The sequence below is a fragment of the Haplochromis burtoni genome, unplaced genomic scaffold, assembly GCF_018398535.1.
Source record: "Haplochromis burtoni strain Fernald_Lab_line unplaced genomic scaffold, NCSU_Asbu1 Contig_74, whole genome shotgun sequence".
In the NCBI taxonomy this organism is placed as follows: Eukaryota; Metazoa; Chordata; class Actinopteri; order Cichliformes; family Cichlidae; genus Haplochromis; species Haplochromis burtoni.
In genome coordinates, this window is record NW_024582435.1 from 526,955 (window position 1) to 550,088 (window position 23,134).

At 42.4% G+C, this 23,134-nt stretch overlaps 1 protein-coding gene across 1 annotated transcript; it reads right to left on the reverse strand.

The window, feature by feature from the left end:
• Positions 1–2,124: 2,124 nt before the first annotated feature.
• Positions 2,125–18,986, reverse strand: mrasa (muscle RAS oncogene homolog a). Its single transcript, XM_005925943.2, has 6 exons — positions 18,777–18,986; positions 8,444–8,711; positions 7,522–7,675; positions 5,997–6,096; positions 5,566–5,645; positions 2,125–3,991 (listed from the first exon to the last, which is right to left on the reverse strand). The coding sequence occupies exons 2-6, from the start codon at positions 8,634–8,636 to the stop codon at positions 3,892–3,894; spliced, it is 627 nt and encodes a 208-aa protein (XP_005926005.1). The 5' UTR covers positions 8,637–8,711; positions 18,777–18,986; the 3' UTR covers positions 2,125–3,891.
• Between the last annotated feature and the right edge of the window lie 4,148 nt (positions 18,987–23,134).

Consider the following 23,134-nt stretch of genomic DNA (forward strand, 5'->3'; position numbering starts at 1 on the left):
CAGTGCACCAATCATCTGATGGCTCATTCAGGATAACACGGCACCAAGCTCAAATCATCTTAGACTGGTTTCTTGAACAAGACAGCTGACTTGACTCAAACGGCCTTCAGTCAGCAGATCCCTGCAGAGGACCTTTGGGATGTGGTGGAACGGGAGATTGTCATCAGCTGGCAAATCTGCAGCAGCCGTGTGACGCAGTCACGTCAACGTGGAGCGAATATCTGAGGAATGTTTCCAGCAGCTTTTTGATTCTGAAGGCAAAACCCAGCATTCACAGGTTGTACCTAATAAAGTGTCTGGTGTGCATCTGAATGCACAGATTGCTCTAATGAAAAGTAGGACATGCTGTAAAGACCCCAGAGTCCCTGAACAGTGCTACGGCAACATGAGGCTCTGTTTGCTCCTGCCTCAAAAAAAACCATCACTCCTGGTTAATGTATTCAGGCTGCTGCGCCTCAATTTGGTTTTTTTCTATTTCCATATAAATGACTTATTTGTGAGTTTTCAAACTACTCGGAGAACTTGAGATTTTTGCCATTTTAATTCTGAATTTGTCCATTTTGGGGGGGGGTGTCCTTGAAGCAGTCTGTGGGTTTGCTCACAATGCAAAGGTGTGCTTGGCAAAGCTTTTGGTACCACTGTAGTGACAGTGAAGTACTGACCCCCAGTGGTGAGCAGTGGTGATGCATTTTAAATCAAAGCAGCATGTGGTTCATTTTTCTCTCATTTATTCATGTAAGTGTGCAAAAACACTGAGTTTAGAGCGTCAACAATCTTCTACTTAAGGCAAAGACGACCTTTTCTGCTTCATGTTCAGATCATTAATGTTGGGGGCATGACTCACTGCTCGTCCACCTGGACTCACACTGAGCAGCCTCTTCCCAGTTCACCTGTGCAGGAACAGGACTATGAATGATTTACATGCAGGACTTGTTCTGTGTGCCAACCTGGCCAAATCCCCCCCGAGGAATTTGGACAGGCTTTTTTTGCCAATGAGGCAAAAGTGAAGCTTTCAGCATTCTCACAGTTGAAGTCGATGGAGTGTGACGTCTCTGAAGATTAATGAGGGGAGCTTCTGCTGAGCGAGCAAGGCGACAGGAAACACGAGCAGCCGCTGAACGCCACTCTGATCACATGATCAGGAGAGTACTGCATATTCTACGGCTCCACCCCACCCACCCAAAAAGTGTCTAAAAAGATAAATCACAGTCCTGTTATTTATTTATTTTTTTATTGAAATATAATCGACCCCTGAGGCTAGAGAAGAAGGCCACAGATCGTGCCTCGTCTAGCGCCTCAGTCTGACACAGCCAGTTAGAACACAACAGACCTGCCAAAAAACACGTTACACAACTTGTGAAAACTCCTTTTTTGCAAACCAAATGTAAAAGTTTCCACCTTCATTCACTTACAAAGTTTCGGGATGTATAAAACTGAAATCTGTTACATAATTTAAACAGAAGCTCTTCATTTACTCACAATCGCCCTTTCAGGATTCCTCAGGCATTTTGATCAACCCGAGAAAGGCATCAATCAAATGTTTCTGGACAAAAAACAGATACCAGCAGGTAGTTCGCTTAGTTTAGCACGAGCCTCACCAGGAAATTTGAAAATTTCTTGGACCCAGTAAAGCCGAGCTCCTTATGCCTTTTCAGCTCAGGACCAAACAGGTTTTTCATCTTGGTCCAAAATATGAGACTCAAATGTGAAGAATCTCCAAGATTAAAAAAAAAAAAAAACAAACACAGTGGGGAGCTTTTTTTTTTTTGTCCAGGTCTGGGACACACTGAGGTAACAGACAGTAATAAATTATTTAATTCCTTATAAAACACACAAGATTCATATCAATAATACAAAATGGTATCAAACACACATGATGCAACATTTTCAACACATTCGGTTTTTCTTCTTTTTTCCTGGCGTCTGTTGCTTCTGTAATAGCTGGAGTCCTTTTCTGGAAACTCCTGATCAGTAAATGTCGATCAGTACTGTCAATGTTGTATTCCTCCTTTAGCAGAGGGCGATTCCCACGTCCACGCTCAGGTGAATTTGTCATTTAATAAATGATTTTTCACTGGCAGCCTTCTTAAATTCAAAACTGAATACCGAACAATGTTTTTTTTAAAATACCTTTTGAATATTTTTAAGTCCCATCCTAGTTTTACTCTGTTACAATCACCACGGAGGCAACAGGCACACAGCGTTACGACACCTATCAGCTCGCTTCGTTTTCCCTATTTTTACATTCAGACGTTGTTACCGTGCTCCTCGCTTCTATTACTGATTCAGAAAGAAAACAACATGCCGATAGGAAAGTGAGAAATCGTATTAAAAGTGCAAAAAGAAAAAAAAAAAAAGATGCACTCCTTCCTTCAAGAGTCCGTATTCATCCAGAGAGCAAAGTGTCAGCTGAAACTTTAGTGCGTTAACAGTACGAGCCATTTCGTATATTATTAAACTGTACATCCCTATCCACCGCACGACCACGAGCACCGAGTCACTGAGCGTGTTGTTGCTTCTAGTGTGCAGTTTCCCTACACCTAACCGTGGTCTGTGGCTAAGCTAACATGGCTTTCAGCCCTGGGAGCGCCGCGCCGCCGACACATTCCCAGGTTACCGTTTTTACCCCCCCCACACAGATTTATCTTATGACGTAGTCCTGAATTCAGTGGTGCAGTCTGAACAGCCTCGAGACTGAAATAAAGTGACATCACATGGTTTTGGTTAGTGGCCAGCGCAAATCACGAAGCTCTCGTTATCCCTTATTCTATTTCATTAAGACTTTCCTGGAGAGCTTCTGTAAAACAGCACTGAATCTGTTTACATTGCCACAGTTTGTGTTTTTAATATCAAATATAATCATATTTTTCTGTAATATTTCAGCTATTAAAAACATGGGAGGAAAAGAAAAGTATCAGGACAGCTGATCGTACAGTACTTAACAGATTGCACTCGTTACCGACGACGACGACTGAAGAGGCAACCGAACCAACCGTCAAACACTTTGAGACAAAGTGGCTCCTGGTGCCGTCTGTTTGCACGTGAGAAACTAGTCCCGCGTAAGAGTGTAAACAAGGCCTTTAACAGATCGCCACGCCAACCGGTCTCAGTATTCTCTTTAACAATAATCAAACACTTGCTGATCTGCTCGTAGCATTCACTGACACATATGACACGTTTCTTTCACTTGCCCTCTCGCCGCCCTCCAAACTGACATTTCCAAACCACATCACCACAATGTTCACGCTCACTATACTCACTGGGCTCACCGTCCACGTATCGACGACACTGCACAACATCTATTGTCACCACTCTCGGCTTCGTCCGCTCTGCAGAAAGAGAACAGAGATCCAAAGCCGGCCTCGTCGGGCATCACGTCGGAGCTTTTCCCACCGGAATTGAAGGTGCGTGGGGACAGACTGCTGGGAGTCAAAACCACAAACACCGCTGCTTTTCCTTCCCTTGCTCAAGAGGACAAAAGGTTCCAAGTTCAAGGTGATTCTGACCTCTGTCTTTCCCGGACAGTTTGTCGTCTTGTGCCACGTTTCATAGTAAGTTCATAAATTAGATAACTATGCATTTCAGGGACGAGTACAGATGGGGAGAGGTTCTCAAAGAAAGAAGAAAAACCTTTGAAAAGGACCATATAGTGAGGGGGGCAGGCGTAGCACTCAGTCCGAGGCATCGTGAGGGGCCGAGTCCAACATTTCAGATCAATTTCATCCTTCCTGGATCCATCGAGTCATTCCTCAACCAACCCCCAGTCCCTTTTGTGCTCCCGTAGTTTGACCACTGCTGGGGAGTTCCCTGACATCCAAAGGTTTGTTGGTGTGTGTGTGCGTGTGTGTGTGCGCGCGCGTGTGTGATAGATGATGGAGATAATGAGCTTGGTCACAATATGGCGCAGTGGAACCTGTGGGAGGCCGTGGAACGCTCCGCCCTCCACTTCATCTTCTTTTTCTTCTTCTGGTTTCTCTCTGGGACCTGTTGTCTGCAGGCAGCAAAAAAGAAGAAGAGAAGGCATAAACCTCTTTTTTAATCATTTGAAAGCAAAACTTTAACTTTGTACTTTAGAATTATCTCATATAGATGATCATTTTTCTCCAGCTCAGGAAATCGTCATTTTAATCTCCAAATTTTACCTACAAGGTCAATTTCCCAAGTTTTACTTTTGATTTCCATTTCTGACGCCGAGTAGTGGGAATCAAATTTAAAAAACAGAAGATAATTGCAATGATCCCCCTGAACTAGTACATTACGCCCCTTTAATAAAACTCTTTTTATAACCTTTGCACTGTTTTTACTGAGCTCCAGGCTTGTGTGTCTAATGTTTTCCTGTGCTCATGTCTCCAGAATTGAGACAGAGCTGAGTCCACTGCTATAAAAGAACCCATAAATCCATAAATCAATGCACTGGCTGTTGCTGATTAAGTTTAGCATTTCATGAGTGCTCAGGGCAGATCATTCAATATTCTTTGAACCTCCCTGGTGACTGGATGTCTAAAGTATGACCACAGGAGGGCAGTGTTGATTCATCGAGCTCCAAATGTGTTGCAAAGGCAGAGTTTTCTCATGAGTCAGCTACAAGCTGGCAAACGCACAATAAGAGCTTTCCACAAGTCTAGTAATCTTATTTTTTTTAATAACGTGTGAGAGAACGCACTGATCTGCTGCTGTGTAACGAGCACGAAGCCCCGACACCACGAGAGGGATTACTTGTCGCCCTTCGGAGTGTTCGGCCAGACTTATAAACAGGATGTGACCACATACAAAAACCAAATTCTTCTGAAATTACACGGGTCAAGACAGGAAGTGGCTTTGGTCTTGTTTCCCCCCCTTTTTTTTTCCCCCCATCCTTCCTAAAAACACTTTCACAGTCCAGCGCTGCGCTGCGTTGCATCACTTTAGCTTTATGGCCAGCTGATGCATTTTTACTGTTGCTTGATATGAGATTTCAGCTGCTCCAGAGTTTTGAGGTTTTCTTTGCCATGCTGTTTGTTATAGGTGACTGCAGATCAGACTCCTTTAATTAGAGCTGCATAGTCGTGTTTTGGTATCGTCTATGCCTCTTTGATCCAAAACCCTTTTACCAAGTTTATAATTAACAGCACCGTCACAGATGTGCATATTAGCCATGGCATTTATTTTTTTAATCCTTTATTTATCCAGGTAAAAAATCTCATTGAGATTAAAAATCTCATTTCCAAGAGAGACCTGGCATCATGGCAACAAAAGTCACATACCACATAGGTATATAGCATTCAAACTAATACCCCCTCCACACCATCTCACACGCCTTTAGGACAGAGCGCTGTTGTCGGGAGGATTTTGTAAAAGAATCCGAAATTCGTGTCTTGGAAAACAAACCTCACTTCATCTTTAATGAGACGGGAACACGTCGGCGTTCCTTTGCAGGTTTAACCTGCACTCACAGGCGGTACCACGATTTTTGTTCCATCTGTTTTAATGAAGTGCTGCCTTTCACGCAGTGGTGACCCATCTTTACATAAAGTGCATCCCTATCCCAGCATATTTATTTCAAAGATCTGAAGGTCCTCAGGTTACCTTATAACACGAACCAGTTCATGAAAGGCTTTGTCCACGTTCATTGGGGGGTCCTTGGCACTGGTTTCAATATAAGTTATCTGAGGAAACAAATATGAAACATGAGCAGCTCAGTCAGGTGTTTAAGTTTACAGTAATGTGCAGTTCAAGTCTGTGATGGTTCTGAAAGACCAATAATGATTAAGCATTAATCGCATTCAGAACTGTTGCCTGTCTAAACAAGCTGAGAAGTAGCAGCTTGCAGGCCTATAAATGCCATTTGCTCGTTTCCTTGAACCCTGGTCTTTTCTGCCCCCGTACACGACCTGTGTTTATTACGGACTAACATGAAAACACTGAAACTTAAAGCTTTGCATAATTCAAAAACCCTGATGCTGTTTGTAGGCGGTAATAAGTCATCAGGGACCCGTGCTTAAGGAAAGAGTACTTACATTATGCTTTGCAGCCATCTCCTGCCCCTGGTCAGTTGTGACTTTTCTTAGGTGGACCAAGTCCACTTTGTTTGCGACCAGCACCATGGGGAAGGCCTCCCTGAGACGATAAGGACACAGAGTCGAGATGCAATGCATCGCTGTATTACTGAATATTTTATCGATGCGTACAGATGTTTCAAACAGCCTTGAATGCTTAGTCATAGGAGGATATGACTAATTCTCGCTTGCATTTGAAACGCTAACACACTAAAAAACAGGCCATGTTTAATTTGGGATAGATCAGCTGCTGATGAGCGCAAATTTTGACAGACTCCAACTCGTTCAGTTCCGTTTTTTTGTTTTTCCATTTCCTGCGTGTGACTCAGTTTTATTTGTCAGTCACGGTCGAGAACTGACGACGACAGATTTCAGCTTTGGAAATAACTGATGTTCCGTCGGTGTGAGCAAGAGCGAGGAAAGGAGGAGACCTTCATCTTCAACCGCCCTTAAATCACATGATAACCATACCCCTCAGCGCGGCCCGAGTCAGCGAGGGCAAAGTTTGGTCTTTAATGAATATGATGAACTACTTCCTCTTTTGCTATATTTAACAGAGTGGTTCACACAGACTTTCAGTTGAAATGTTGGTGCTTTCCGAGACTGCTCGTATAGCTTTTGCAAACAAACCTTTTGAACTGCGTACCCTTTGTGTTAATAAGGGCACACTAGGACAGAGACCAAGACTCTCTGGAAGATAACATGTGCCTTAAATGGAAAGGGGAACCTAATCGGATGCTATATATGACATTAAGGCAAAATTTACTTCACAACATTTCAGTTCTTTGTCTCCCTTTGGACCAAACATGACACAGACAGCCCTGACTGCACATTTATGACACCGCCTGACACAGATCTGTCTGACGGTGTAATGAGACATTTATACTGAATGAGATTAACAGTATAAATAAAAGGTTCAATAAAATAAACTACATACAACTTGCCTCCAACTTTCACACAGTGCAATCAACGTTCGTGGCACCAGTGGTTTCAAGCGTTTCTCATGATTAAATACCTTCTCAGGTTGCTTGGCACCATGTTAGCAGTAACCATCCTCTGACTGAGGACTTCTGAAACCCCCCAGTCCAGCCAAAGCCAAGAAACAGGTTCAGTCACCAACAAACTAAAAAGTGATTCTCTCCACCCAAAAAAATACTATCCTCTGTGCTTTCATGTAACACACAGTAAAAAATGCCCACTTGGAAAAGTGTGGGAGTTTAAACTTGAAAAACTTTAAACTGCCTATATATGGATAAACAAATGCTTATAATGCACTGATACAGTAAGCGCACCATGCATTCATTTCTTTGTATAATCTTCAGCTGATAAGGCTCACTGTTATGACGTAGTCAGCTAGTTATTAAAGCCATGTTTTAATAACTAGCTGCAAAACTTGCTCCAAGAGAAACAAAGAAAAGAGGGGCTGCAAAAGACTTTGCAAGAATATTTAATTTTGTTGTCCAAGTGTTTATTTTTCTGCTCCTACCTGTCTTTGACCCGTAGTATGAGTTGATGGAATCGGTCAACGTGTTCAAAGCTGGCCTTGTCCGTCACCGAGAAGACGATCAGGAAGCCGTCTCCCGTCCTCATGTACTGCTCCCTCATTGCACTGAACTCCTCCTGACCGGCTGTGTCCAGTACTGTGTCCATGTCGGGACAAATGCATTAATACACTGAGAAGGGTCTCAGGGCTCTTCACTTAAATCACACAAGTACACGAAATACTCCCCGAGCATCATCTGATGCAAGGATCGCACTTTGAACATGCATACGTTCATTAAAAATACATCAGACTAAAACAAAACTGATCCACACACAAACATCAGTAGTATTTAAAATGTGATTTTTATCAGAGCCACTGTGGACGTCCTGTCACTACAACATGTGAGTTTTAGTTTCATGCCCCCCCCACCAGCACAATCACTGCACACTGGGAGAAAGACATTTGTACATCTACGTGGGTCTGTGGGCCACTGTCCTTATCTTGAGTGCATTCATGGCTTAGCTACACGCTTGCGTAACAGTTGCATCACAAAGTGACATTTTCTCTTTGCAAAGGTCAGAAGTTCACTTATAAAAGACTGAACATATTCAATGATAGAAAAATTTAGAAATGATCTGTTTTTCAGGTGTTTTTGCATCCTTTAAATATAAATTGAGTAATTATAAAGGGAGAGGATAAAATTATGGAATTGTACACAGTTTCTCTCACATGGAAAAACCACAGCTGATGTTTTATATAAAGCTCAGTGTAGACAGCTGCCGCAGGATTGTAATTACAGGCAAAAGAAGAACAATAACAAATGTTAACTTGTGGCACGATGATGGATGTGTTGTGCTGACTGAAACAAGAGGGAAAAATAAGAAGCATAGAAGATTTACAAGCTGTGTGGTTCTTTGGAACTCACCGTCCAGTATGGCCCACTGTCCGTCTATTTCTGTGTGTTTAAGATACGAGTCCTCAATCGTGGGATCGTAGTCTGGCACGAAGATCTTCTGGAAAAACTGGATGGTGAGGGCACTCTTCCCGACACCCCCATCCCCCACCACCACCAGCTTGTACGTTGGCAGGTTGTCACTTGGCACGGCGCTGGTTGCCATGGCTACCCTCTACAGTGGCGGTAAAGGTGGGAAGTAGGTAGGATAGCAGGTGGCTGACGAGACGCACCTGGCTGGCTGAAATGCAGAACCAAGTGAGGGAGACGAGGGATTGACAACAAAGGGAGGGAGGGAGAGAACAAGCCAGAGATGTGTTAAGATTTTTATTTTTTCCCCCCCAGGCTGGTTTTACATCACCATGGAGACAGAGCACAGCCAGGAGATGTAGATCAAAGGAGAAAGAGGAAAAACAAAGATGGGAAAACTAGAGCAAGAGAGGCCAAAAGGCAGAGTTCAGCTCGGCTCACGCTGGATTATTTTCATAGCTGAGTAACAGTAAGTTCGTCCCAGAGCTGCACCCACCAGAGGAACAAGCTCAGCGGCATGTGCTCACGGGCTGAAAGCCCAAAGCAGCGACAACACAAGGTGGATTTACACATCGGTGGGTTACAGCTAGGGCTGGGTATCGTCGCCGATTTTTATAATTGATTCAATTCTGATTCACAAGCTTCCAATTCAATTTTGACTCAAATGATCAGAATTAGAATATTTCTGTCTCAGTACATGTCTATATTTTTATATCCATGTATAGAAACAAAGCTGACACGTGTGAGCATCACAGCAGATGACTGTGTCAAAGTAACCAAGGATAAAAACATGAAGGCGATTTTCCTGGCCTGGCTTTTTATAGCAGATAACCCTATTAAAATATTCTGCAGTAGTTAAGAAAACCATGAATCAACATACGAACATTGAGTCACTTAAGCAGCATCAGGTAGAGCTCTCCCTCGACACATACACACAATCATCACAACATAGGAGAGCGCTTCCTTTTCAAGCAGCTAAAACCACCACACAGGAAAATCTCTGCCAAGCAAAATACTTCGGTTTCAAATTAAGAGCTTTCCTCTAAAATACAAAAAAGAAAATGCTGTCATTCTGCTGCTGCGTGAAACAGACGACCATTAGAGCGTCCATATGGCATCTTTGTAAGCTGGCACATTTTAAATCTAAGTGGGAAGCGTTCCTGCGTGTGCTTCACAAGTCAAAACTAAATGAATGACGACAACAAAGCCAGAGAAATATGACGGCTCAAACACAGATGTACAGCTGGAGCTTCTAATTACTTTTTAAGAACAAAAATGAACTTCAACATTAAGGGGTTAAACTGAAGCTTTCTGTGGGAGAGGCGTCAGTGCTCAGTATATCAAATCATTCAGAGGCATTCTGCACTTAAACCACAGGAGAACAGCCTGTTTGCTACTCAGTCGTAAGATTATGTGCTTCGAATCAGGCATCGCCTTGTTGCTGGAGCTTTAATATCCACTGTGCTATCTCAGTCTGTCGTGGCAGAAAGTTCAGACCACAGCTGTCCTCGAAGCTCCCAAATCTACAAAGAATGAGTCACGAGAGGAGAGCGGGAAAGCGGGTGAGAGAAATCGGAAGCAGGAGTGAGGCGGAGGAAGTCGGGCCGTACGAGGACAAAGTTGACAGAAATGTTGTAGCGTGGTGTTGAGTCGCTGCACAGAGAGCCGCTTTATTTCGCTTCCTGTTTTTGATGCGTGACACTGACTGCTCTTAACTCCAGGCATACAATTAAAACAGTTTTTTTTTTTAAATAAGAGCAGACAAATAATCGCACCACACTTCCTTCATGGAATTAGATCTGCACAGGTTGGAACCAACTTTTCCTCATCATTCACAACACCCAAATTACAGCCACAGTCAGCCCAGACGCTGCCAACCTTCAGTCCAACCCAGAGCCATCGGAAGCTTGGAGATGTGTGTGATAAATCTGGGGTGACCAGAAACAAGTCGATCAGAGGGACCGCTTGGCTCGAGCAGTTTGAGGACAAAGTTAGAGGTTAGAGGAGGAAAAGATGAAGAGCACCGAGAAGCTTCATGGATGTAATGAAGGAGGACATGCACAGGGTTGGTGTGACAGAGGCAGATGCTCAGGACGGGTGAGCTTTAAGAAATTTGCATTTTCCTCTGCGTGCCCGTCCTAATGCAACCCTCCCATTTACCTGTGCTTGGAACCATTACTAGGAGTGACCAACGCCCATGAGACTGGGTTTGTGTGTCATCCCCTCCCAAACCTAGAATCTTTCACATGTCAGACAAATAACCACCATGGAGCCCCAGAATTTCATCACAGGCTCTACAGGTCGCTCTTCCAACTGCTGCTTATAAAGAAAAGGCATCTGCAATCTTTTAAGAGTGTGCATGAAGATAACCTGCCAGGGATTCATGTCAGGAAGAGGCCTTTCTGTCCAGAAAGAGCGTTGGAGTAAATCTGCAGTTTGATCCTGAGGGTACAAAGAGCAGGCCTTTTGAAACAGAACAATCAGAGAGAGTCGTTTTACCAGTAACTGAAGCAAGACGATAGGAAATCTTATTGTTCTGGATGGTTTTGCTGCCTCTGGACAGCTCTCAGTCATTGACTCAACTATTCATTTTTTTGTATTGGGAAGCATCTGAGGAAAATTTGAGGCCATGAGTATCAAAGCTGAAGTTGAACTCCAAGTAGACCTTGTAACAGGCTAATGATCCTAAGCACGCTGACAAATCCACACTGGAATGGCTCAAAAGCAAAAAAAGACCCAGATATGAATCTCATTAGAATGTTGAAGCATGAGGCACGTGCAGGAAAATCCCCACACAGCTCCAAACTTAAAGGATTTTTCCACAGAAAAAAAAAATGTGTCTGCTGATGTTATAAAAGCTGATTTGATGATACCAGCACTGCTAATCTGTAGATACCAAATATTTTTAAAAATTAACAAATTTAAATAGGATGTATCCTTTTTAAAAACAAACAAAAAAAACAAACATTAGTTTGGGGAGCTTTCCTCAACATAAATAAAATTAATTATCCAAATGGTTCCTATTATTTTGATATCATTCCAGACTCTTTGGCTAGAAATGAAACACCTCCAATGTTCATAAAGAGAAATTTGCTCCAAGGTCATTTTATTGGTAACATTAAGTATATGACATTTTATTGCAAAGATATTAAAACATGCACCCAAAGCCATCCAAATACATATAACACATAAAATTAAAACCAGACTTTCACATTACAACGAAGCCTGCAGATTTACAGTTTTAATTCAACTGCAGCAAGAGATAAAAGCATAAAAAAAGAGAAACATTCACCCACTAGCATCAACACTCCTACCACCCACACACCCATTCCTCCTCCATCGTGCAGGAAACAGCTGTCAGCTGGCTAAAGTCCATCCTTTCCTGCAGCACAATGGAGGGAAGGAAGATGTTTCCTTCCTTTGCAATGCCAAGCCAGGTTAAGCAAAAAGATTGAGTCAAATTCCTGATGTTAAAACAAAAAAATAAAAATAAACTCTTCAGTCGTTTAGATGTCTGGATGGCTGTCAAAGCCACAAAATAGGTGTCTATTCCACTTTAAAAGCCATCTATGACTGAAGAAAAACAAATAACCTCATGAAGCACTCTGAAACCACAGCACACATTACAGCTGTGGTTTTTACACCAGTCATACATTTGGTGTTCTCGATGAAACCAACTCACATCTAAACCTTATCAGGTTCATCTTGATTTCACTCTTAGACTATTTGGTGGCATCTCCCTACAACTGCATCTGTGCCTTAGAAAAACAGAATGACAGGTGACATCAGAAACCACACAGAAGACTCTGTGGAGAATCTGTTTATTACAAACTAGCCAAACCACTTAACCCCAGCACAAAAGAGACAAATAACCCTTAACCTTCGCCTGACTTTTGGACAATAACATGCATCGAGAAAAAGAGAGCGATAACATGAGGACTAAAATGTTTGATGTGTTCAACAGACGTGTGTTAAACTTGTAAAATAAGGACAACGTGTTACAAACCACCCAAAACAGTATCTGCTGACACTTCTGAGTTATCACTTCACTTTAAACAGACTGTACTTGTGTTTTACTCAAACCTGGCATCAGCTGCAGGACAGAGATGCTAACTAGCCAACTGTAGCAAAATATAATATAATATATGGCCGGGAAGCATTAGCATCAAAGGGTTTGTTTGTTTTTTTAAATATAGATTTGTCTGTCTGTGAGAACGTCATCTTCGACTGCTAAGTTAAGTGTTGATGTGTTTTCCAATCAGCTGTGCGAGGCCCTTCTACTCTCCAGTCTTGTGTATTTGTGAGCAGCTCGCTCACTGGTCAGGTTGTTGTTGCGACAGTCCTCCATCATCTACCCTCAAAACCAGTTTTGTCCTCAAAGCTGCAGAGCAGGAGTTCAGGATGAGAGACTGTCTCAGTAAGGCAGCTGGTTTACTGCCTACTCGTGTTAAGTGACAAAGAAGAAACATGAAAGTTGTGCTCAGATCACACATGCATTCCTCTGTGGAAAACCATCCCTGTTGTATTTATAACATTATGATTTTAGGGGAGGAATTATGCTAAGAAAGCAGTCATGGTTTATAATCCTAAAGAAATCCTAGAAGGCAGGTTTAAGGTTTAACAATCCAACTCTAACCCAAACTCATGTCAGTTTCCCACTGGGCTACACGAGAAAGTCGTTCACTCCTTTAATAGATTCTTTCAAAATAAGACACACCTTTGATTTCTCACTTGTTCTAAAAGCATTTCCTCCCACATTCATTCCAAGTTGTTAAAAGTACACCTAACTGCATGTTACAACTACAGTTTTCTACAGTGTGTCCCATTACACGAGTCCAAAAACCACAAAATTAAATCACAACAACTATGATTTCAGTAAATACCCTGTGGGACACAAACAGGAGCACTCGCTCATGTCTTCACCGAACTCGGCAGCCCCAGCTGACCATAAAATGCCGTTTCCCCCCCTCATCCCTCACACAGCCAGTAAATCTGCAGCACATCTGCTTACACTCTGCTGGTGTGTGCATTTACACAGAAAATGGATGAAGCTGGTGTGTTTTGAGCCTCATATTCTGCCCTCGCAGAAAGTCTCCCTGGGCTTGAGACGTGGCTAGTTGCTGTTGGGAAAGGATCAAGGGATTTCCCTCTTCACGTGGGAACAAAGCAGCTCCATAACTCACAGAAGGAACACAGCAGTGCACGCCCCGGTCTGCACTGTACTGCTGATATCAACGCTCATCAATCAGATGAAGTGTTAAACCATAATTCACCAAGTTAAACACGCGATAAAGTCCACACAGATTCCACTTTAACTTATCCATTTCGAAAATTTACATTTTGCTGAAGTTGATCAAGAATAATAATCGTTTATGTTGAAACTAACTTTTTGTTGAGAAACAGGGTTCAAAAAGCAGGAAAAGCAGTAATTCACCATAGAACTGCCCGCCACTGAATCCATCCACAGATAACTCCCTAACGGGGTGAAATCAGTGCCCGACCCATATTAACCATGTAATGATCTAATCGCATCACAGTTTATAACAGCCAGTTATATAAAAACAAATAATTTATTTTTGTACTATAAGCTGGGAAAAACGTCCTTCAATCGTGCATGTTTGGAAAGCTATAAAGACGCCAACCAGCTGATCAGAGCACAGAGCAGCAGAGAATAAAGGAGTGCATAAATAACTGTGCGTTAAAGAAAGAAAACTGCTTATATATTTAAAAATATATTTTTTTAAACCCTTAATACTAACAGCTAATAGCTGAGAATGCCACTACCTCTAATTAGAAATTACAGTCTATAATCAGTCGTCTTAAAATAACAGCAGTGAGGATCTCACCTGTTCCATCTAGGAGAGAAGGCACTGCACAGCTCCCACCATTTATAATGTGTGACAGTCCTGCCATCTAGCCAAAAATCTAAATACACAAACCTGCTCAGGGACAAAATAATAAACATCAGGCTGAAAAAAAAAACAAAAACAAAAAAACAAAAACAAGTGCAAACAGCCTGTGAGTCTCATGTTAACAGTGTTAATCCTCAAACAGGAAACGCTAACATTATTAAGGTAACGCCACAGTCCAAGGACAAGCATCACGCCGACTGGTTCAGGACATATCTGTGGCTCGAGCCTTTAATGGCCGAGCGAGCTGCTTGGTTGGTAAAATACACGGCGGTGTGTTACCTCACCACCGTGTATTTTACCAACCAAGCAGCTCGAAGCCAGAACGAACAGAGCAGAAATGAAGATGAGAGAAAAGTAAGTTAAAGCCATGTTATAGCTGGAGGAGAACAGCGATCTGAGGTCAGCTCACAGGTTACGTTCCCACCAGTGAACTGATCCCCCTGGGTGGGGGGCCAGGGGGAGGCGAGGAGCATTTAAGGGGGTGACTGTGGAATAATCACACAGCCAGTCATGTACACTGGGCACTTTAAAATGTTTGTGTGAGACAGACTGGGTGGGAGTAGTTGCAGTACAGGACTTTTCTGGAAAGGGTCGTGTAAGGGGTGTGGGGATGCTGGGAAGGATATGTAGTGACTGACACCATCCAGCCAGGAAGCACATGAGTAATGGTTTTCAAAAGACTGTCTCTGCCCATCAACACTAAAAACAAGCTCTGTTTTCAAGCTAGAACTGGCTCAGCACCATTTCCAGAACCTTTTCCAAAACGCTGGACTTGTGCAGACGCAGCAAAAGCTGCACAGAAACCGAACGTGCAGCCTCCGTGTGGAGTAAGATGCTATCCCCAAGCCAGCGTCTTATTGCACAGCTGAGACTGCTTCAAAGTAATGATTATTTAAGCAGCAGCAGGCTTTGATAATTACACTTCACAGTCAGATGCTTTAAACTCATTCTGGCAGTCGGTGTTTTACTGTACGACTGCCTCCAACAGGAACACATCAATCAAAGTCTCCCGCCTTCGACGCATTTCCTCCAGTAACACGTTTCACGCTCAGATCTCCAACACCCCACGGCTGAGAGGACAAAGTGCGAACAGCTCGCTAAATGACTAATCACATGATTGCAGGTCACAACCACTTAGCAGCCTCTGGTCTCAGAGCATTGTTGGTGACCCTATTTAAACATAAACTGCACAAACAGATGATGTGCAGCCTGAAAAAACAAAATAATCCATAAATTTTCAACAATGTGTGTCAGTTTGATCCAGAGTCACTCCCAGTACAGAGACACGCTCCTGTCATAAATCAAAGCAGCTCCGGGGCGCGGCGGCTTGGTGTTACCATAACAGAGCATGCAAACTGCTGTCAGGGAGCAGCTTTAAATGTGGATGTTTGCAGTGCGTCTTTGTACTAGAAGAAAGATGAAATGCTTTTAAAGTTTGTTTGGGTTTTTTTAATATTTGATTACGCAACTGTTTTAGTGGTCACTACACATACAGCTCATGAAATAGAAGGGCGATCTCAGAAACACAAATATAACGTTGTCTGTGCTTTGTGATGAAATTTGTCAATTTGCTTGCTAGTCAATATAAAATGAGAGTATCTGTGACTATAATGTCACCGCCCATCAGTTAGGAAAGTCCTGTTGTGCAGCCTCACGAGTGTTTTCAACATCATCTTCTTGAGGTTTTGAAATCATATGACAGAGCAGGGAAGTGTTTCAAACCGGGCAACCGTGGCCAAGGAGGTTGGGAAGCGCATCTGTAACCGGAAGGTCGCCGGTTCGATCCCCGGGATCGCTCTCTGTCCTGGTTGTTGTGTCCGTGGGCAAGACACTTTACCCTACCGCCTACTGGTGTTGGCCAGAGGGCTGCGATATGGCAGCCCTCTGGTCTGCCCCAGCTACAACTGTAGCTGCCTCCACCAGTGTGTGAATGTGAGAGTGAATGAATAGTGGCATTGTAAAGCGCTTTAGGTGCCTTGAAAAGCGCTATATAAAGCCAATCCATTATTAAATAAGACTGGGGAAGTGTGGCCCAGATAGGAACTAAACTGGTTTGGGAAGAGTCATTACATCCCCCATTTACCAGTAATACCTTGCATACCTCACATAGTAAAAATGATGGATAATCTGCAAATAATGCAGATTACAGCCTCAATAAAATAGTGCTTTTTATTTTAATTGTGCAATTCTTCCGTTAAATCATGAGCATAAAGAGAAACTCGGGCTTGTTTTTACACTCGTGTAGCTCCCGTTTCTTCTATCTCAATACGACTTAAAGTGTGTAGTTTATCACATAAATCCATAAATCAGCACATCTCCAGAGGCGTGCTTTTCCTGCAAGACTCGAGATTGTGAAATAATAAAACATCCACGAGCAAAAATACAGGCAAAACAAGTTACTTTCCAAAGGTTTTGTTCACTTCCAAGTACTTTTTCATTCTTTGTCACTCAGTTTTATTAATTTTTTTAAATCCAGTATTTGGACTTGTCTTTAACACACACACACACACACACACACACACACACACACGATTGTCTTTCATTTCAGGAATAAATCCTAGTTTGCTTTTTTTGTGGAAGCTACTGTTCTGCCTGTGATGGTGATACTGTACATGCACACCGCCTCCTCACTTTTACAGTCTCTCTCTCTTTCTGCTCTTTACAACTTGGTGGCCACACACAGAAAACAGCACTGTGTATTTTTATCCTTAGAGAAACAATGGTGAAACTTGTAGCTTCTGTCTCAGATCTCCTATAAACGGCTGCTTGGTTTGTGATAGACCAACGCATCCTAAACTTTGAATATGTTGCAGAAGCACCTGAACGCGCTTATTTCGAACACTGAATTTAAAGACAAAGGATCAGGCAGGACGTGGCTGTTTGTCAGCTGATGTTATATTTATTGCATTTTCAGCATTTTCTTTTCATTTGATTTTAGTTAAAAGTAATTAAAATACAACCAACTGTTGAGCATAGGTCAGAATTCAGAAGGTTGAACTAAGTGACTTTCAAACTTTATGCTGAAGAGACACCAAAAAACAACTGCAACGACATCCAAGACAATTTCGTCTCGTCGGCCGAGGGCACTTTTGAGCGCACCGCCTACGATGACTTTGTCTTGCAGTAAGCTCCAGTAGCATATAACCTGCACATTTACACACACACACACACACACGCACACACACACACACACTCCCTCTTACTTCCTGTGGTCCACATCTAATGTTGGGTCACAGGACACAAAGTTGCTCTCAGAGAGCTCCGACTCTTTAGCTTGCATCAGTTCACTCAGCCCAGTAAATGAAACCCTCAAGCAGAAGTCTGACCTGACAGTTGTGTGTGTGTGTGGGTGATTTTGGTCTGAGTTTTCTCTACGGAGTCAAGTGGCCAGCTTCATCCTCATTATGGCCTTTCATGCACTTTTTGTGCAGTTGCAATCATTTGGGAATCACTGCTGGACCTCATCAAGCATGAAGGATACCATCTCAGTACATGACGGGGACAGAGGATACAGGCTGTGAAGTCCCACATAAAGCTGGACACCTGGTCAATCTAGTCTGCAGCCATCTGAATGTAATTTACCTGCATGAAACGTCACAAAACTGTTGAGAAAAAGTCAGAAAAGCATCCAGCACTGTGCCCACCATCATCATCCTCATGAGGAGCAGAGGGAGGTGGAGAAGGAGAGAGGAGAAGGGTTTGGCCTTTCTCTGAAGTTCTGATGAAAAGATAAAGAGGGATCTGTCTCCAGACAGCCTAATGAACTGATGATTTCACTTTGCTATTAATAGTGGTGTGTGTGTGTGTGTGTGTGTGCAGGCTGACTGGTGCTTCTGAATGATCTCATCCTATGATTTGATGTATGAAGAATCTCTCTGTTCTCTCTGTCCAGCGGTTAAATCTGCACACGATTTCTGCCTCACAGCCGGACACCACTGTGTGTGTGTGTGTGTGTGTGTGTGTGTGTGTGTGTGTGTGTGTACAGCTGCTGGAAATAAAGAAATAGAGTAAGAGAAAAGGCAAACACTGTGTTTATGCTGGAAACGTCTGACACACGGAGCCAGGGCCTGCCTGAGTGCGAGGACGCCGACAGTAACCGCCCCTGAATAACGGATTTCGGCTGCTTCATCCTTTTCTTCAAGTTTGCACTGAAAAAGGAAATTCCGCAAATGTGATGCGGTAGGTCGTACGCTCATTTACAGCGAGCTAATCCCCGCCGACCGCCTGCCGTGCTGTCATTACTCGAAGTAATCCTGTGGCTGTTAGCTAGGCTACAGTAAGTTGTTGGCTTTCGCGTTAACGGCAGAATTCACCCGCGGGAACACCGACGCCCGCATTCACGACCTCTAGAGTCTCACACTCACCTACAACGAGCTTCCCTCTGGCGCAACGGCGACGTGTCCTCACACCGACATGTTTCTCCTCATCCTCCAGCTCGACTTCAAACCACCGCCGCCCTTTCGCCTCAGACGAGAGTGAACTGCCCACATCTACGAAACAATACGCCGAGTAGCTAATCTTTGTATTGCAACAGCTGATGCTAAAAATAGATGCGCCCCCGAAGGGGTGGACAATGGTTTTACTGTTGAGACGCGAAAAGACTAAATGTTGTTTTTCAGTGTGATATTAAATGTGTGTTCATGATTATTACAAAAATATAAGCCCTCTGTCTTTTCCCAGGATGTGTTTCTGGTGTTAAAATGTATAAAAACCACGAGGCAGTGACGGAGTACCCCCTTTTTTACTGAAATGGACTGTTCCCTTCTTCAGCGGAATCGTTTAAAGGGCTAGTCCTGTCAAACTGACCGTTCCTAATTTAGGGGAAGTCAAACGGATTAATTAGAGGACTGAGTGTTGATGTTGAAGCTTGTTCGGGATTGTTGGGGATCTAATTCGCTTATACGTCCACGTATGTGGGCCTATATAATATAGTTATATAGAGTATAATATAATTTCATGTATATATAAAGTATTAATAAGCATTAATCATGAAGCACAATTCTTTGGACAATGTGAATCACGATATAATTTTTGGACATCTAATTGTATTTTCGTAAGGTTTGCAGCTTTTCCTACTCATGAAGACCTCCCCCGTTCCCATTCATACTACACTAAAATAGAAATACACGACCAATGAAATGACAGAAAGTTCCCGTTTGTCACTATCTGCTGTAGAAAATTCTGATTTTCACAGCAGATTCACAATAACACTAACAAGGTTTCTTTACATTTTACAATTTGCATTTATTTCTTACAATTTAAGCCCAAAGAGTCACAGACTTCTTTTATTTACTACAGCAGTATTTCTCTATTAAGCAAAAAGAACCGAGATGCACTATTTAAATTACACTTTTTTCTTATATTAAAATATATCAGGGTTTAAATGTGAAATTAAACTTCTTTACACTGACAGAAAGCTGAGTTTTAATTAGTTAAACACCGTGTAAAATGAGTTTGTCATCCCTGCCATGTCGCTTTGAGCAAAGACACAACTCATCCCTTCTTGTTTACCCACTTTGTGTCGAAAAGTATTTCATAATGTACAGAAAATATAACACACGATTATATTAAATACTTAAAAAACTTATAATATAATATGCATACATATTATATGATGTCCTATACAATACTGAAGGTAGTGTTCCATATGCAGTGTTGGGAAGGTTACTTTTAAAATGTATTCCATTACAGAATACAGAATACATGCCCCAAAATGTATTCTGTAACGTATTCCGTTACGTTACTCAATGACAGTAACGTATTCTGAATACTTTGGATTACTTAATATATTATCATGCTTTTTACAACAACGTGAATGTACTATTGCTGTGTGATTTATTACTATTACTGAAGGTCCGCGACTCCGAACTGTAGTAAAGGGACCTCTGACTAATACGGCGGGGTCCCTGTCGGCTCGTAGCCGAAAAATAGCTTTACTTTGTTGTGTGGGTCAACTTTTCTTGCGAGAGACAGAGAGAGGCGTTGAAAGGCTGCTCCAACGGAACTTATTGTTTTCGGAGGAAAACACGAACACGGTGTACAGTCGAGTCTTAATAGCTTACTTACAACTGGGCTCGTCAGGCACTCTTCTTGGCTGCAGTGGTTATTATTATATTTACATGCTTCCAGCTCCCGTTTTTCCTCGATGACAACTCGTACCTTTCCACTCCCCTTTTTCTCCCTCCTCGCGCTCACAGACACATAACGTGTATGGCAGTCCATTCTCCCTGCAACACGGACTACACTGCCCATGATGCTACATTCTTTAGAGCTATGCTTGTAGCATTCTGCCTGTTAGCTTAGCACAACAACAACAACGAAAAGGCGCTCTCTCACCCAGGAAACACACAGTCGCAGAGAGAGAGAGAGAGCGTCGCCCTGTAACCATGGCAACCGTAACGCTGCCGCCTGGAACAACAGAACGTAGCTGTCAAACAAAACCCAAACAGTCCTGACCCGCGACAAAATGAAACAGGAAAGTACCGCAGTGTAATCCATTTATTTCAACAAAGTAACTGTATTCTGAATACCACCTTTTTAAACGGTAACTGTAACGGAATACAGTTACTCATATTTTGTATTTTAAATACGTAACGGCGGTACATGTATTCCGTTACTCCCCAACACTGTCCATATGTGATACCATAGCAACGAGCCAAAACACCAAAACCCTAAAACTGAAGGTGTTACTGTTGCAGCGATGTGCAGGGCTTTGACTGCACGCTTTTTTCTTTTAGTTTCCGTATCCATGCCCACATACAGCCTTTTCAGATGTTAGTAATTGGCACTTGCAGTATGTTGTTGTTTCATTATATAATTCTCTCACATGTGAGAATCTCATAGATTAACTCCTTTATTTTTTATTACCAAGTCTTAACCTCCAAACTAGGAGACAAACTGAAAACTGTGATAGAAAATATCAACATCATCCCTTTTTTTCATTTATTTTTATTTTTGTATCTATTGATTCATTTACTGAATATTTACTTTGGTAATAATAATTATTATTTTAATAATGACTTGAGGTTAACCATGAATTTCACCTGTGTCATTTACGTGTATCTGTAACAGTGTATCTGTTAACAGTTTTGTGTAAACATGCCCATGCAGGAAAACAGTGCACTGTTAGCTCGTTTTTGCAAGAGGTCAATAAAAGCAATCAAGAGAACGGGAGCAGGACTGTGCGTAAATGCAATGATAATGATTGAAGGTAAAGAATGTGTATCACTGAGAACAGATAACTGCACATGCTCTAAGGTTCATTTCTGGCACTTAGACGTAGTAACCACTGTTTGTTTTATAGATTTTTAAAAAATGACTAGAAGTTACATTTGAGCCATCAGGTTCATTCACAACACTTTGAAAAGACACCGCATGTCGTCATGAAGTGTAACTCTGAAAGGCAAGGTCTACAGGGTTGTCTAATTTAAACAGAGGCTTCTCATTAGTCGCACTAAGCAGTAGAGCTTAAAAGAGGAAACTTTATACCGTAAGCTTGTTTGGAGGAGGTGAGTGTATGCTCTCAATATCAACCTGGAGCCAACAAAGAGTAAAGCTAGTACAGTATCTCATGAGAGAGATCGAGGCTAACATTGTTCATGAGTGGGCACATAGACTGCATATTCAAATACAAGTGTGATTACTGATGGGTCTATATTTAGAATAAAGTAATAACTGACTTCCAGTAACCCTCAGAAATATGTGTGTGTGAGAGAGAGAAAGATGTAAATAATTCAATTGAAACGAGGAAGAAGGAGCCGATATGCATTTTACCTCTGAAAATAATCAGATGTTAGACATTTTACAACTCACATTACAGTGAGTAAGTGATGGGAAATGAAGTCGTCGCTCTCTGGCAGCATTTCCAGGAAAGCCCATTTTAAAAGCATGTACTCACACACACACACACACACACAGCCAACATGCACACACAGTCATTCTTTCCATATGATTGATGTGGTGGTAAATGTGATATTGAATCGTTGTTGGTCTTGATAATATCTCATCAACACTTGTGGAAGGAAGAAAGTGAGGAAATGAATTTAATCTCATGTTTTCCTTGTTTTGATAAATGGGCTGGTAGTTAGTAGTTACTCAAGGTACCTTTTTCTATACTTGTAAGCACTCTCTGTCATGGATGCATTAAAGTGTCACGAGCTAACAGAATAATCACCCAGGTGTGAAGCACTGGAAGAGTTCAACAGATTTATTGACAAGTTTTTTTTTTTGCACAGTGAAAAGGTAGTAACAAAGCTGATGGTGGGGCATTTGAGTTCCAGCAGTGGCAGTCAGGCAACACAGGCTTCCCAGGGCGTGCGCACACACACAAAACAGGGCTCATGGGAGTGGGGCTTCATAGCAAGAAAGGTTACACAGAGAGGTTATCCAAGACATAAAACACACAAACCAAACAGAATCAAGGGCGTCTCTTGGCTGGTGCAACGCTGTGACAAGCTTGAAGTAGTTAGCCTAGTCATAGACGAGCAGAAAGTGAGTCAGTAGAGCTGATTGCAGGCAGGTGCGTGCCTGAAGGAAGGCGGAGAGGCAGGAGGAGCTGCACTGAGGCAAGGTGACCACAACACGCCAAAGAGAGAAAATAAGAGAGGCAGGCCAGCGCGAGAGACTCGAGGAAGTTGGCACAAAGTTCAGTATTGTACCCAAGGATGCTTCATCATGCAGGCTTCTTCTTCTGCCTGCTTCCTCTAGGGGTCACCACAGTGGA